Source organism: Cricetulus griseus, chromosome 4 (assembly GCF_003668045.3).
Source record: "Cricetulus griseus strain 17A/GY chromosome 4, alternate assembly CriGri-PICRH-1.0, whole genome shotgun sequence".
NCBI lineage: Eukaryota > Metazoa > Chordata > Mammalia > Rodentia > Cricetidae > Cricetulus > Cricetulus griseus.
The window spans coordinates 137,942,315-137,954,671 of record NC_048597.1 but is presented as its reverse complement, the minus strand read 5'-3'; the positions used below and the strand labels follow the sequence as shown (position 1 = coordinate 137,954,671).

At 41.9% G+C, this 12,357-nt stretch overlaps 1 protein-coding gene and 1 pseudogene across 2 annotated transcripts in view; one reads left to right on the top strand and one right to left on the bottom strand.

Moving 5' to 3' along the window:
- The window catches only part of Septin7 (septin 7), a 66,208-nt gene extending 56,818 nt beyond the window's left edge, over positions 1 to 9,390 (bottom strand). The window contains exons 1-2 of one of the 2 annotated variants that reach the window (XM_027411703.2): positions 9,154 to 9,390; positions 2,266 to 2,267 (exon numbers count right to left, since the gene is read on the bottom strand). In XM_027411703.2, coding sequence (XP_027267504.1) covers positions 2,266 to 2,267; positions 9,154 to 9,214 — 63 coding nt within the window. In that variant the 5' untranslated portion in view covers positions 9,215 to 9,390. The remainder of the gene's footprint in view (positions 1 to 2,265; positions 2,268 to 9,153) is intronic. The other variant, XM_027411701.2, reaches the window with a different exon arrangement.
- Positions 210 to 712, top strand: LOC118238675 (annotated as a pseudogene).
- Positions 9,391 to 12,357: the final 2,967 nt, after the last annotated feature.

Genomic DNA, 12,357 nt, shown 5'->3' with positions numbered 1-12,357 from the left:
CTGAAAATATTTCCAACACTAAAGCAGGACATAATACCACTAATTACAGCAATTAAGAATGAACACTGAATTAATCTACAAAGATTGAAGTTACCTACTGTCCCCCCCCCCCGTTTAACTAATTTAACATAACCATAAAAGCCTATTTATTATTAAGAATGGTTTAGAATCAATCATTGAGCCTTCTCTGTCTTCTCTACCCGGGGAGCAGCTCTCCTGCCTTAGCCCCTCACCCCCGAAAATGTATCCCTGCACCAAGTTCATCTCCACCCACTCCTTGATCAGGAGCACCTCTCAGCTGATGAGTCCTCCCCTGTCTGTAGCGGAGTTGAATCGACCACAGACCTGGACAGATGAGGGCCTCAGCAGCTTGGCAGCCCCTCGTCCTCCAACCTCACTCAGCCGCAGCTTCCAAACCAGCGTCATTTCCAGAGACATCGACAACAGCCGCCAAGTTCACTGGGGCTGGGCTGCTACAGTTGGGTTGGCGGGCTCTGGGGCCGGAATTGGGACTGTTTTTGGGAGCCTCATCATCGGTTATGCCAGGAACCCTTCTCTGAAGCAATAGCTCTTCTCCTATGCGATTCTGGGCTTTGCCCTCTCAGGGGCCATGGGGCTCTTTTGCCTAATGGTGGCCTTTCTCATCCTCTTCGCCATGTGAAGCAGCTGTCTCCACTTCAACCTCCCATAGTTCTTTCGTGTCCCATCTGCCCTTTATGTTCCTTTGCCTATACATCCCCAGGAAGTCTGGGGAAAGTGCTTGGCTCAGGGTTTGACAGAGAGAAGACAAATAAATACTATATTTATAAGGAAAAAAAAATCAATGATTGAAAGTACATTAGTTACTGGAGAATTTTTCCTTGTAGAAATCACTTCATATTTCAAAATATGGTATTATAATTATTTTTTAAATAGCATAAATTTAAAGCAAAAACATAAAATTACATTTTCCCTCTTATACAAATGATCTCACTCAAAAGATTTATTCTCTAAAATTGACAAAAAGCAAAAAAATTTCTTCAAAAGAACTTTAATTATAACCTTAAGATAATTTGTATACATAATACAAAATGTTACTCCAAAAATAAATAATAATGTAATTTTAACAAACAGTAATATATTCAAGAAACTAGGGACCTTACCCTAAATCTGAACCTGAAAATTTCAACAGAAAGAGTGGAGCGATAAGACAGAGAGGGGGAATAGGAGAGTACAAGTGACAAGTGAGTTAAATTGGGGAAAACATGGGCTTTAATTAAGGGAAGGGGCATGAATATAAAATAGGGGAGAGGGCAAACTAACAGTAAGGCTATCTGAAAAAAATCATAAGGAATTATATCTATCTATCTATCTAAAATTATATATAGCACAAATAAGTCTGTGTATACATACTCTGTTTAAATGAAAATTTCCCATCTGGACTCACAATGTTCCTCCCAAGAGCCTTGGGCTATCTTACAAAAGGAAAAAAAAAAAAAACCAAGCAAGAGGAGACCCCTTTGGGTTATCAATCAAGGTTATCCAAGAAACTCCTAATATCACTGTTGTTGCTGTCCTCTGAGGACACTCCCCAGAAGTGGAAGGTTTAAGTCCCTATTGCTGAAGACACCATTCACTTCAGACACAGGACCTAGAGAACCTGAGCTGGATCTGACCTGGAAACTTCCTTCATGAGAACTAGCTTTCATGGTACCAGAAGATGTCGTGTCAGCTTCCAAAAAAGGAAAGCAACCAACAGTCCTACCCAGCTATAAACCACTACAAGCACCAGTCTGGCATAATAACCCTAAGGGTGCAGTAATGGCAAGCATACCTTGGTGATAGCCAACAGCTCTCTAATTGGGCTTAAGGCCCACTTAACAAGAGGGAAACCATTTCTGATACTCGAAACCAAGCCAACGACCCATGGTAGTGAAGTCAGGGATCTTGGAGGAAAACCTAAAATTGCCCTCTTCTTAATTACATTTTAAATATTTAACCTTATACCCACAAGTGTAGTTCTTACCCCTCATCAAAGAGACTTCTCTTTGCAACAAAGGTCGTTACACAAAAATCACAACCAATCAAAATGCAAAGAACAAGAAATTGTGTGATTCTCAGTCCCAACTGATACACCTACAAGATAATTCCTGCACGTTAAGACTCAGAGATCATTTTGGAAGAGGGAATAAAGTTTGTTAAGAACCAGAGAAACAGGAAGTTTGCTGTGATGCTATATTTCCTAGAAATGTCAGAGAGGCTACACCCATGAAGTCTCATCAGCACAGCTGCTTAACAAGACCTGAACAATGACACCACCAATGGACATGCTAACGTGTAATGGGGGGAGCTCGCAAGGCCTCCAGTAAGGAGTAAGGAACTATGGGCAACTAGAAATGCTGAGAGCAGGAGAAATGATGTTCTCAAGGAAGAGCACCCCAACTGTTTATCCAATAACAAGCCATCAGTCTGAGATCACACACATACAGGTAACATTATAGAGACCCAGCAGATTGTATTTATATACTTAGGGGTGAGAGAGAGAGAGAGAGAGAGAAATAGAGAGAGAGAGAGAGAGAGAGAGAGAGAGAGAGAGAGAAAGAGAAAGAGAGAGAGAGAGAGAGAGAGAGATAATAACATAGAAAAAGAAGCAATGAAGCTGAGAGAGAATTGTGGGGCACATGGAAAGAGTTGGAAAAAAGAGGAAAAATGGTGTAATTATTTTATAATTTCAAAAAATAAAAAATCTTGCCGGTGGTGGTAGTGATGCCTTTAATCCCAGCACTCGGGAGGCAAAGGCAGGCAGATATCTGTAAATTCGAGACCAGCCTGGTCTACAAGAGCTAAGTTCCAGGACACAGAGAAACCCTGTCTCAAAAAAAAAAACAATAAATAAATAAATAATACTTGGGTTTAAAAAATAGAAGTATTACTGTGAAGAGGTGAAAGAGAGTTATTTACTCTGAGCTTCTTCCACAAGGACAAGCACTTGTCTCCTAAGGAAGTCACATCTAAGGTACCAACTTAAAAGGAGACTTGGCTATAACCAGCTAATAAACCTGTTGGCATTTGTATATTGACCTTCCCAGCCTCCAGAACTGTAAAATTGAGTTTCTATTCTTTATAATTGTTTCAATCTTAGGGATACTGTTATCACAGCACAAATAGACTGAAAACCATATAATGGATTTACACAGCAGTAAAAAAATAAGAATGATCTTTACACACTGATAATGTAAAATAGACTAGCTGGGGGAAATGAGGCAAAAGAGAATGTATGTCACAGGGCAGGAAGTCTATGTGACTTTTAATTCCCTTTTTTTTAAAATCATTCAGAGTATGTATAAGAAACTATTAAAAGTAGGTGACCTGAAGAGTAGGAAACTGAAAGTCAGAAGAAGGAGATAGGCATGGTGGTGCTCACTTTTAATCCCAGGGGGAATCAGAGGCAGGAGATGTACTAGGCCAGCCTGGTCTACATAACGAGTTCTAGGCCTACCAAGACTGGCAGTGAGACACTCCCACAAAAAAAAAAAAAAAAGAAGTAAGAAAAAGAAAAAGAGAGAGGGGGAAGGAGGGAGGGAGAGACAGACAGACAGATATGAGGAGAAACAAAAATCAATTCCAGAAGCAAAAATGCAAACACAATAACATATGCAAGGCTATGGGGGCCAAGTTATCTTACATTTCATAATGTATAAGACTTTTGTAATCGATGTTTGTTAAATCAATGAAAAAGACTTATAAAATATCAAACTGCTATTACAAGATCAGACTATTAAAAGTCTTTATATTGCTGAAAAAGTTAATCAGATTTCCTGGGGCTCATCCCAAGCCTGTTTATATAATCCTAGAAAGCTACTAGAATTAAGTTCCTTTAAATGAACAAAGGTGACTTTTCAACTTTTAAATTTGTGTGTGTGTGTGTGTGTGCATTTGAAATCTTATAAAGAAAGGGGCTGGAGAGATGGCTTAGTCAGTAAAGTACTTGTCATGCAAGTATGAGGGCCTGAATTTGGATTCCCAATACCCAAGTATAAGCCATAAAACCCAAGTGTGACAACATGCATCTACAACCCTGGTGCTGGGGGAGAGAAGGTGAAGACAGCAGGATATGCGGGGCTTGCTAGCCAGCTTAGTCTAGTCAATCTAGGTTCAGTGAGAGACCTAGTCACAAGAAAAATGTCAATGAGCTGGGAAGGTGACTCGTAGATAAGAGCACTTACTAAGTAAGTATGAGGACTAAATTGAAATCTCCAATACCCACACACAAAAAAGCTAGACATGGATGCACATACTTCTAACCATGGCACTGAGAAGAGACAAGTGGATCCCAAAACAGTGAGCTTCACTTCAGTGACAGACCCTGCTTCAAAGTAATAAAGACAGTGACAGATGAAGGAACCTAATGTCTTCCTTTGGCCTCTGCACACAAATAGGCACATGCTCTGGCAGTCATATGCATAACCACAAGCAAAACAAGCATGTACCAAAAAGAAAAATAAGGTGGAGATCACAGAGGAAGGCAAACACCACTAATGGATCTCTGGCTTCTATATTTGGATGGATGGATGGATGGATGGATGGATGGATGGATGGATGGATGGATGGATACAGATAAGAAACACACACTCTCACACACAAATGCATACACACAAGTACACATATAAACACCACATACAAAAAAGTAAAGAAAAACTTAAAAACTACTTAGAAAAAACTATTTTAAACGAGTCAACTATATAATATATATATATATAATACAAAATATGTATCTCAATAAAACTGCTTTTAAAAATCTAATCAATAACTATCAGAAATCAGATCAGCTGTTACCTGGAACAACAAGGTTAAGGCACAGGGTTGAGTACAGGCACAGGAAATGTCAAGATGTTAGAAACATTCAATTATATTGATTGGTATATAAGGCTACAAGATGCATATGTGTTTATATAGCAAGGTGCCTTGACAAGACACATAAATATTTATATATGAAGATTCCTTAAAGTAAGTGCTTAAAATCTATGAATTGTATAGTAAAAGTTACACCTTAATAAAGTTATTAATTTGGCAAACATTTGGAAATGAAGGTTCCTAGGCTCCTCTCCCAGATACTGTGAATCAAGGAACATTACTGGGACCCAGATAATCTACATTTTTTTAACACATGGCCATGACTGACTCTTCTACTCTGGGAACTACTGACTAATCTAGCAGTATCCAGTATGTCAATTACCAAAAAAGAAAAAAAAAAAAAAAAAAAAGAAGATAAACTTGAAAGGAAGGAAGGAAGGAAGGAAGGAAAAGAGAAAGTAAATAGCTACCTAGATAATCCTAATTCTCACGTTTGAGACATACTAAGTATATAATATGCATACATACACATACCACATATACACACATACATTCACCTACAGGTTGCACTCACATAACAAAAATAAACTCTAAATGTTAGTATTTCCAAGGCTGAGAAACTGATTGGAGGCTCATCAAGTAAAGCTACCAAAATTATTCAGTTATGGCTTCAGAGTAAAACGAAACAGAATTAGTATGCTGTGGGTACAAAAGCACTTGTCTCTAAGCCTGACCTCCTGAGTTTGATTCTGTGACATACACAGTGAAAGGAAAGAGCTGACTCCAACAAATTGTCCTCTGAACTCCACATGCCCCGGACACACACATACACACTCATACACAAATTTTACAAATTTAAAAATAAAAAAGAGAGTCCTTGTAACTTTTGGATTAGTGGGGAAGAGGGATATCTTCTTTATATTCTTTGTAAAGCAAACATAGACTAAAACACAAATACATGAATATCAAGACTCAAAATCCTCAAAATAATGTAAATAGCAGCAGCCCCATTCTTTCAAACACAAGGCATACTTTGCTCTTCTCAGTTTTCAAAGTACTTTTAAAGTTACTGGCTAAGAGTATATAATCTTTAATATAAATGGTAAGACCCCATCTTTAGCTACCCAGAAATTACTGCACAAAATCCTAATCCAGTCAACTATTCTGGAAGCAAGGTGGACCAGTGTATAAAAGAAAGTAGGTTTACATTAAAGTATAGATAGACATTTTAAGCACAAAAATAGATGTCTTTTTGGGGACTGGAGCTGCTGGAGATCAAACCCAGGGCTTCATAGAGGCTAAGCTAATAATGCTCTGCCACTAAACTGGATCCCCTCTCTCAGAAATTGTTTTAATAGCAGGATCATTTTCTGTATTTTTGGACCTAATAATAAAGTTTGGACTTTCATGATCTTTCTCATTTCACTTTTTTTTTGGGGGGGGGAGGTTTCGAGTCAGGGTTTCTCTGTGGCTTTGGAGGCTGTCCTGGAACTAGCTCTTGTAAATCAGGCTGGTCTCCAACTCACAGAGATCCACCTGCCTCTGCCTCCCAAATGCTGGGATTAAAGGCGTGCGCCGCCACCACTGCCCGGCTCGATTTTATTTAAGAGAAATTCACAGTACTTTGGATTTGGGTGGTGGGGAAATAAAGGAAGGGACTTATGGGAGGTGGGGAGAAACAAGAAAAGAAAAAGAAACAAAACCATTCGCCTGTCTGGTAAGCACTAAGTTAAATGATTGACAGACACATCAGTAGAAGGGGCCAGTGAAGACCTGAATCCATGTCTGACATTAAAGCTGAAGTTCTTAGTCATGGCAAGGTGTGTTTTTATTAAGACTTTAGACCAGAAGCCTTCCCTTGCTCTCCAGAAGAAATCTGATGACATAAATGGGTGAAAAAATTTCTCCTCAAAACCTAAATCAGTCATTGACTACTACCATTTTCTTATTGGACCCAACCTGGAATCTATCTGGTTTCGAAGTGACCTCTTCTAGAGATTACAAATAGGGCCTTTCTAGCCCCTCTAGATTCTGGTGCGCAGAATAACTGAATCCAAATTAAGAAAAATGCAACATCAACGTAAAGCATTTGTCTTTTATTTTTCATACCAAGACCACTTACCCCTACAACATCATCTTGCCCCACTGCACATTTTACCACAATACAGAGAATGGAATCTACCTATTTCTGTCTCAAAGTCTGGTAAAATGCATTAACAAATTTCAACTTCTAATATATCTGAAGATAGATTTTTAAGTCAAAATATGAAATTAGGCTTTCTCCTGACAATTCAGTCAACACTACTCTACTGGCCAGTCCCAGCCATACACAGTCCATGATGAATATATATGCCAGCAAATTATATGTTTGGAACCAACCTGTCTACAACTGGTCATAAAAGCCACATATCTAACTCTTCTTCCTATTTCCTCTTCAACACTTTTGTTGTTAAAATACAATCCTTTAAACTGCCCTACGGTCTAACACTGGTTCAAATATTCCAATAAACTATGAGTTTGGAAACAATGCACAAATCGACCTAATCAATTTCCTAACTTCTGAAATAATACCAAGGCTTTTCATGTAGTTAGGTACAAATTATCTTATGTCTAAACCAAAACCTGTACCTATAAATTGCTAAATCAGGAAAACATGCATCAACTTTCCATAAACACACAGAAACTTTGTTTTCAATTCTATAAGCCTGGATGTATATGTGACATTTTTAATAAGAGTATAACGAGAACCAGATTCCATCTCATTGCCCTATTATGACTGAATGACACATTGCTATCATGTAAACTACCAATGTAGCTTCCACATTTCTTTCATAGCTCCATTCAAGCCCTAAAGACTCTAGTCCAACTCAGCTCGATGTAATGAAAGATTGTTTTCCTGCCTCCAGAAGAAACTGCTTATGTCCATCCTTCAGTCTAGCGGGATGCTACAAAGTTGTACTCCTGCAGGACTCATGAAACCTAGAGTTTCCTCAACTTCTCACCAAAGAATGCACATACATACATGGGGGGGGGGGGAGAAACGCTTGTTACTCTAAATTACTTATTCCTCTGGGATCTCAGAAAAGATGGGAAAGATGTGTTTCCTTTTCCTCAAAATTAGAGAATCAAACAAGTAATTCTTAAAGTTGAACTATTTAGCAATAAACTTGCCAAGATTTAAGTACTAAGTAATGATTTCGGTAACTTAGCAAACATCTGGTCATCACAGATTCTACGCCTTCAACTGAAAGAACGCAGACTTGCTACAGTGTACTCTAAAAAGTAACTTAGCAAAAAGAAATGTGTAAGAAAATAACTCGGCTGCTTATTTCACACTACCTAAAAAGTACTAAATGGAAGTCTGGAGTGGAAAATATGAATGAAATGGCCTGCTCTTTTTCCAGCATGTTGGGGAGGAGAGGAAATGAAAAGGCTTAAGAGAAAAACAGAATACTAAAATTATTTCCAAACATTAATTTCCTTAGAGTTCTCCAGTCCCTGTCTGCCCCCCCCCCACCCTTTTCCAGGCACCATTCCCATCCTTTACACTTCCTCCGGGGGGCGCCCTTTCCAGACCCTCTCTTTCCCTTTTTCCTAAAAATTAAACCCAAACTAAGGTCGAGATGCGTCTCGAGACTCGCTCGCCATCCACCAACCTTCCTAGTTGCGCCCGGAGAAGGGGAAGCGAGCAGCAGCACGTTGGTTGGCTGGAGTTGCTGCAGCCTCCGCCGCCTCCTCCACCGCCCCAGCCCAGTGCATCCTTCTTCCCTCCCCGGCTGGCCCATAGAGAACCGGCACCACCGAGCTCGCTCACAGATCCCCACCCTGCTCGCCGGCCCACACACCCACGAGGGGACCTCTGGCCAGGCTGCTCCGGCGGGAGACCCAGGCAGGCCAGGCCGCAGAGCCGAGGCCCGGAGGAGACGCAGGAGAGGCTGGCCTCGGAGGCGGCCGAGGGCTGGGCTGGGCTGGGCTGGGACGGGGCGGCTCCGGCTCCAGAGGCCGCGGCTCGCCCGCCCGTCCAAGGCTCGCCCGCCAGCCCGCCAGCCCGCCAGCCCGCCAGCCCGCCAGTCCGCTCCTCGGGCCTGCCCGCCAAGGCGCAGGAAACGCCGCCGCCTCGGCTGGGCTCAATTCAAACTGTCACCGCGGCCGCCCTCCCTCCCCTCCCCCCGGCCGCCGCGCCCCGGGCCCTCCGCCTCCCCGCCGCGCCGCTCGCCCCTCTAGCCCCCAGGGCGTTCCCCAGCTCGGCCGGAGGCCACCGAGCGTCCGCGCGTCCCGAGCCGGACCGGGATGGCTCGGCGGCCGGGGGCTGAGGCTCACCCATGGTGCTGCAGTTGACGCTCCTCTCCTCAGCAGCAGCGGATCTCGCACTGACCGACATCCCCTCCCCCTCCGCGACCAGCCCCGGCGCGGCGCAGCCGCCGGATTCTCCAAAGCCACCTACGCCGATTCCGCGGCGTAGCCGCCCGACGTCGCTGCCCCACTTACGCACACGGCAAGCAGGCGGACTGCCCCACTGGCTCTCGCCCGCCCTGAGGCTTCCGGGCCGAGCCGAGGCGGCTAGGTTCTCGCGAGATTACCCACCTCCGCCGCCAGCCGCCCTGCTTCGCTTCCAGCATGACTTCACTGGCGCCGCCGCCGATTTGCTGTGCCTCCTTAACCGCCATGTTTACATTGGCCGCGTCCGGGCACTTCCGTTGTCGTGGACAGTAGGGTCTTTTGTATGTTTCTGCAACGCTGCTTCTAAGATTAACCGCGCTGCTTTTGTCACCGAAAGTCCTGGGGACTCGGAGCGGGGGCGGGGGCGCGAGGGCGGGGTCTTGCCCGGACTAAAGATGGCCTCCGCCAGAGCCTCCCCGCGCAATTTCACGTCAGGTTTGGCAGCAGCGGGAGCCGCGGGGTTGGCCTCCGCGACTCCTTACGGAATTGGCGTAAGGCTGGGAGGCGCAGCTTAAAGAGCCAGCTATTGGAAAATTGCCCTCAGGGTGGGGGCCCCCGCACAGGCCCTTCCACGGACCTGACATCTTTAAAGACGAGAAACAGGCAGGTGTCTGTTCTCCCATCCATCCCGTTTCCTCGCTTGGGGGACTTTCTGGATGGACAGTGAAATTAGGCCCCGCTTGCCCCGACACTTCCTTCTTGTCATTTCTGGTGGTCTGACGCAGCGGAGAGGCCGACCTGAGAAGTTTCCCCTGAGGACTGACTGTGCACACTCACGTTGACTCACCTTGGTCCCCGCTCTCCTCTGGTTGAGGAAATGAATGGATACATGTGAAACTCAACGAATAGTTGGGGGTATTGTGGCAAGACGGGAGGTGTCATTTGGGAGCCTTGCCTCACATGCATCCTAGTGAGAGTATTCTCAGTTTGCTATGAATCACCCCCTGTCTTAGTTCCTTTCTTGATGGCTCTCTTCGCCATAAAGTTCAGGAGCATGTGAAGGAATTTTGTATACAAAGTTACTGTGAGCACTAAAGAAATCTTCATAGCAGCCTAGTTGTGTCAGTGAAACAATACCAGGAATCGATAAATTACATTGTTATTAAAAAGTTTATACACAAGAGTATTATATGATAAAACTCAAAGAACTAAGGCTACTAGGATTAAAATGGATAAGTGCATTAACACAGTATTGAGGGAAAAGCAAGTTGCAGAAATGAGCTAGTATAAATAAAAGTTTTTAAATGAGAAGCCGTGAAATCGAAGTGCAAGTCTCATAAATGACGCATATAAAATGTAAAATAATGGCTACTTTTTCTGAGGAAGAAAGGGGAATGTAACAGGAAGCCTGTTATTTTCTATCCAAGTAATCTACAGAAAATGTGGCAGCCAAAAGTTAAGGTATGTTAAAATTAGGTATAGGGTACATGGCTGTTCAATTGTAACTGTTGTGTTTGTACTTGAAGTATTTCCAATTAGCTTTTTTTTTTTTAAGGGAAAAATTTACCTAAGAAAACCAGTTCTATTGTATCTTCATTTATGCTGTTCCTAAGACTACATTTTTATAACTGCTCTTTACATCTATTCCACTTTAACTGCCAGCCAATTCATTCAATTTAACTTCACTAACGTTCAACTAAGCATTTTACTTTAGAAAATTTCATTAAATTTCTGTCTTGAAAAAGGCAGTGTAGAGAATAAACAGGTATTACAAAGTTAAACTGCTTGGGTTTAAATCCCAGATAATAATATTAGGTATGTGGTGTAGGATAAATTTCTTAACTTTCTGTGATGAAGTTTCCTCCTCTAGAAGTGAAGATGATACTTATGAGTTTTTTGTCAGAATTCAATAAACGAACACATGCCCTGTGCATAGTGAAAGCTTACTAATATTTCTTACATATAGTTATTTTACAATGATTAATTTATAGTGTAAAACTAAATGCTATTATTGATATAATTTAATAGTCTATAAAGAAGAAAATATTTGCCTCTGTCTCTGTTAGTAAATGTCTTTGGGAAAGCTTTTAGTAGAACTGGAATCTCATTAAGAGATTAGTGAATTGTGAGTTGTGTCATTTCCTGAAAATGGATAAGATCTCAATACAAATAATGTCAAAGATACATTTGTTTTCTGTCATACAAAGTCCAACCCAAATAATAACTTCAGTTAAAATTCATGGAAGATTACAGGAAAGGAGATTATATGTAGAACTCTCTCAGAAAGAGATTCAAGATCTGATGCTATATATTGTATGTATGTTGAAAATAATATGCAATGTAGCAAATGAGAATTGTGCTTATTTTATGACCTTTCTATTGTGCTGTCTACAGTATTACAGTATTTTGCTTATTCCCCTAGTTACCTCCTATTCCCACTTTCAACAACAGCTTCTTCAGATTTTCTGCGTTATTGTCAAACCATCTCTCTCTCACTGATTTTCAAAAGACAAAACCGTTATAAACCAATGGATTGTTTCCTGACTCACAAGCCTGCCTGCACACGCTTCCGACTTGGCACAATGGATCAGGTGTTCCCTTCATCCTCTGCCATCCCTGACACATGTATTTCTGCTTTCTCAGGAACATCTTTCAATGGATTTTTTTATTTTAGTCAATAAGCTTCAGGATTTTACTCTTCTCACTCTACGTAAATTCTTCATAAAGTTATCAGTACTCAGTTTAAAATAGATGGGGCCTTTTTTCCCTTTTTTACTCAACTTCTCTGCAGCATTAGATACTAGTAACCATAGTTTCCTGAATTAACATCTTTTGATTTGTAAAACCACACTTTCCTGGTTTTCCTCCTAGATCTCCAGCTCTCCTCCTCCTCCTCCTCCTCCTCCTCCTCCTCCTCCTCCTCCTCCTCCTCCTTCTTCTTTTTGTTTTTTAAATCTTGCCTTCTAGGATCATCTTCTGTCCATGCCTTAAATATCATGCACCTAGAAGTTGTTCAAACTGATTTGTTCATAACACACACATACACACACACACACACACACACACACACACACACACACACACCTTATAATGTGTTTTGATATTTTGTCTGCATCTATGTTTGTGTACCATGTGTGTACATAG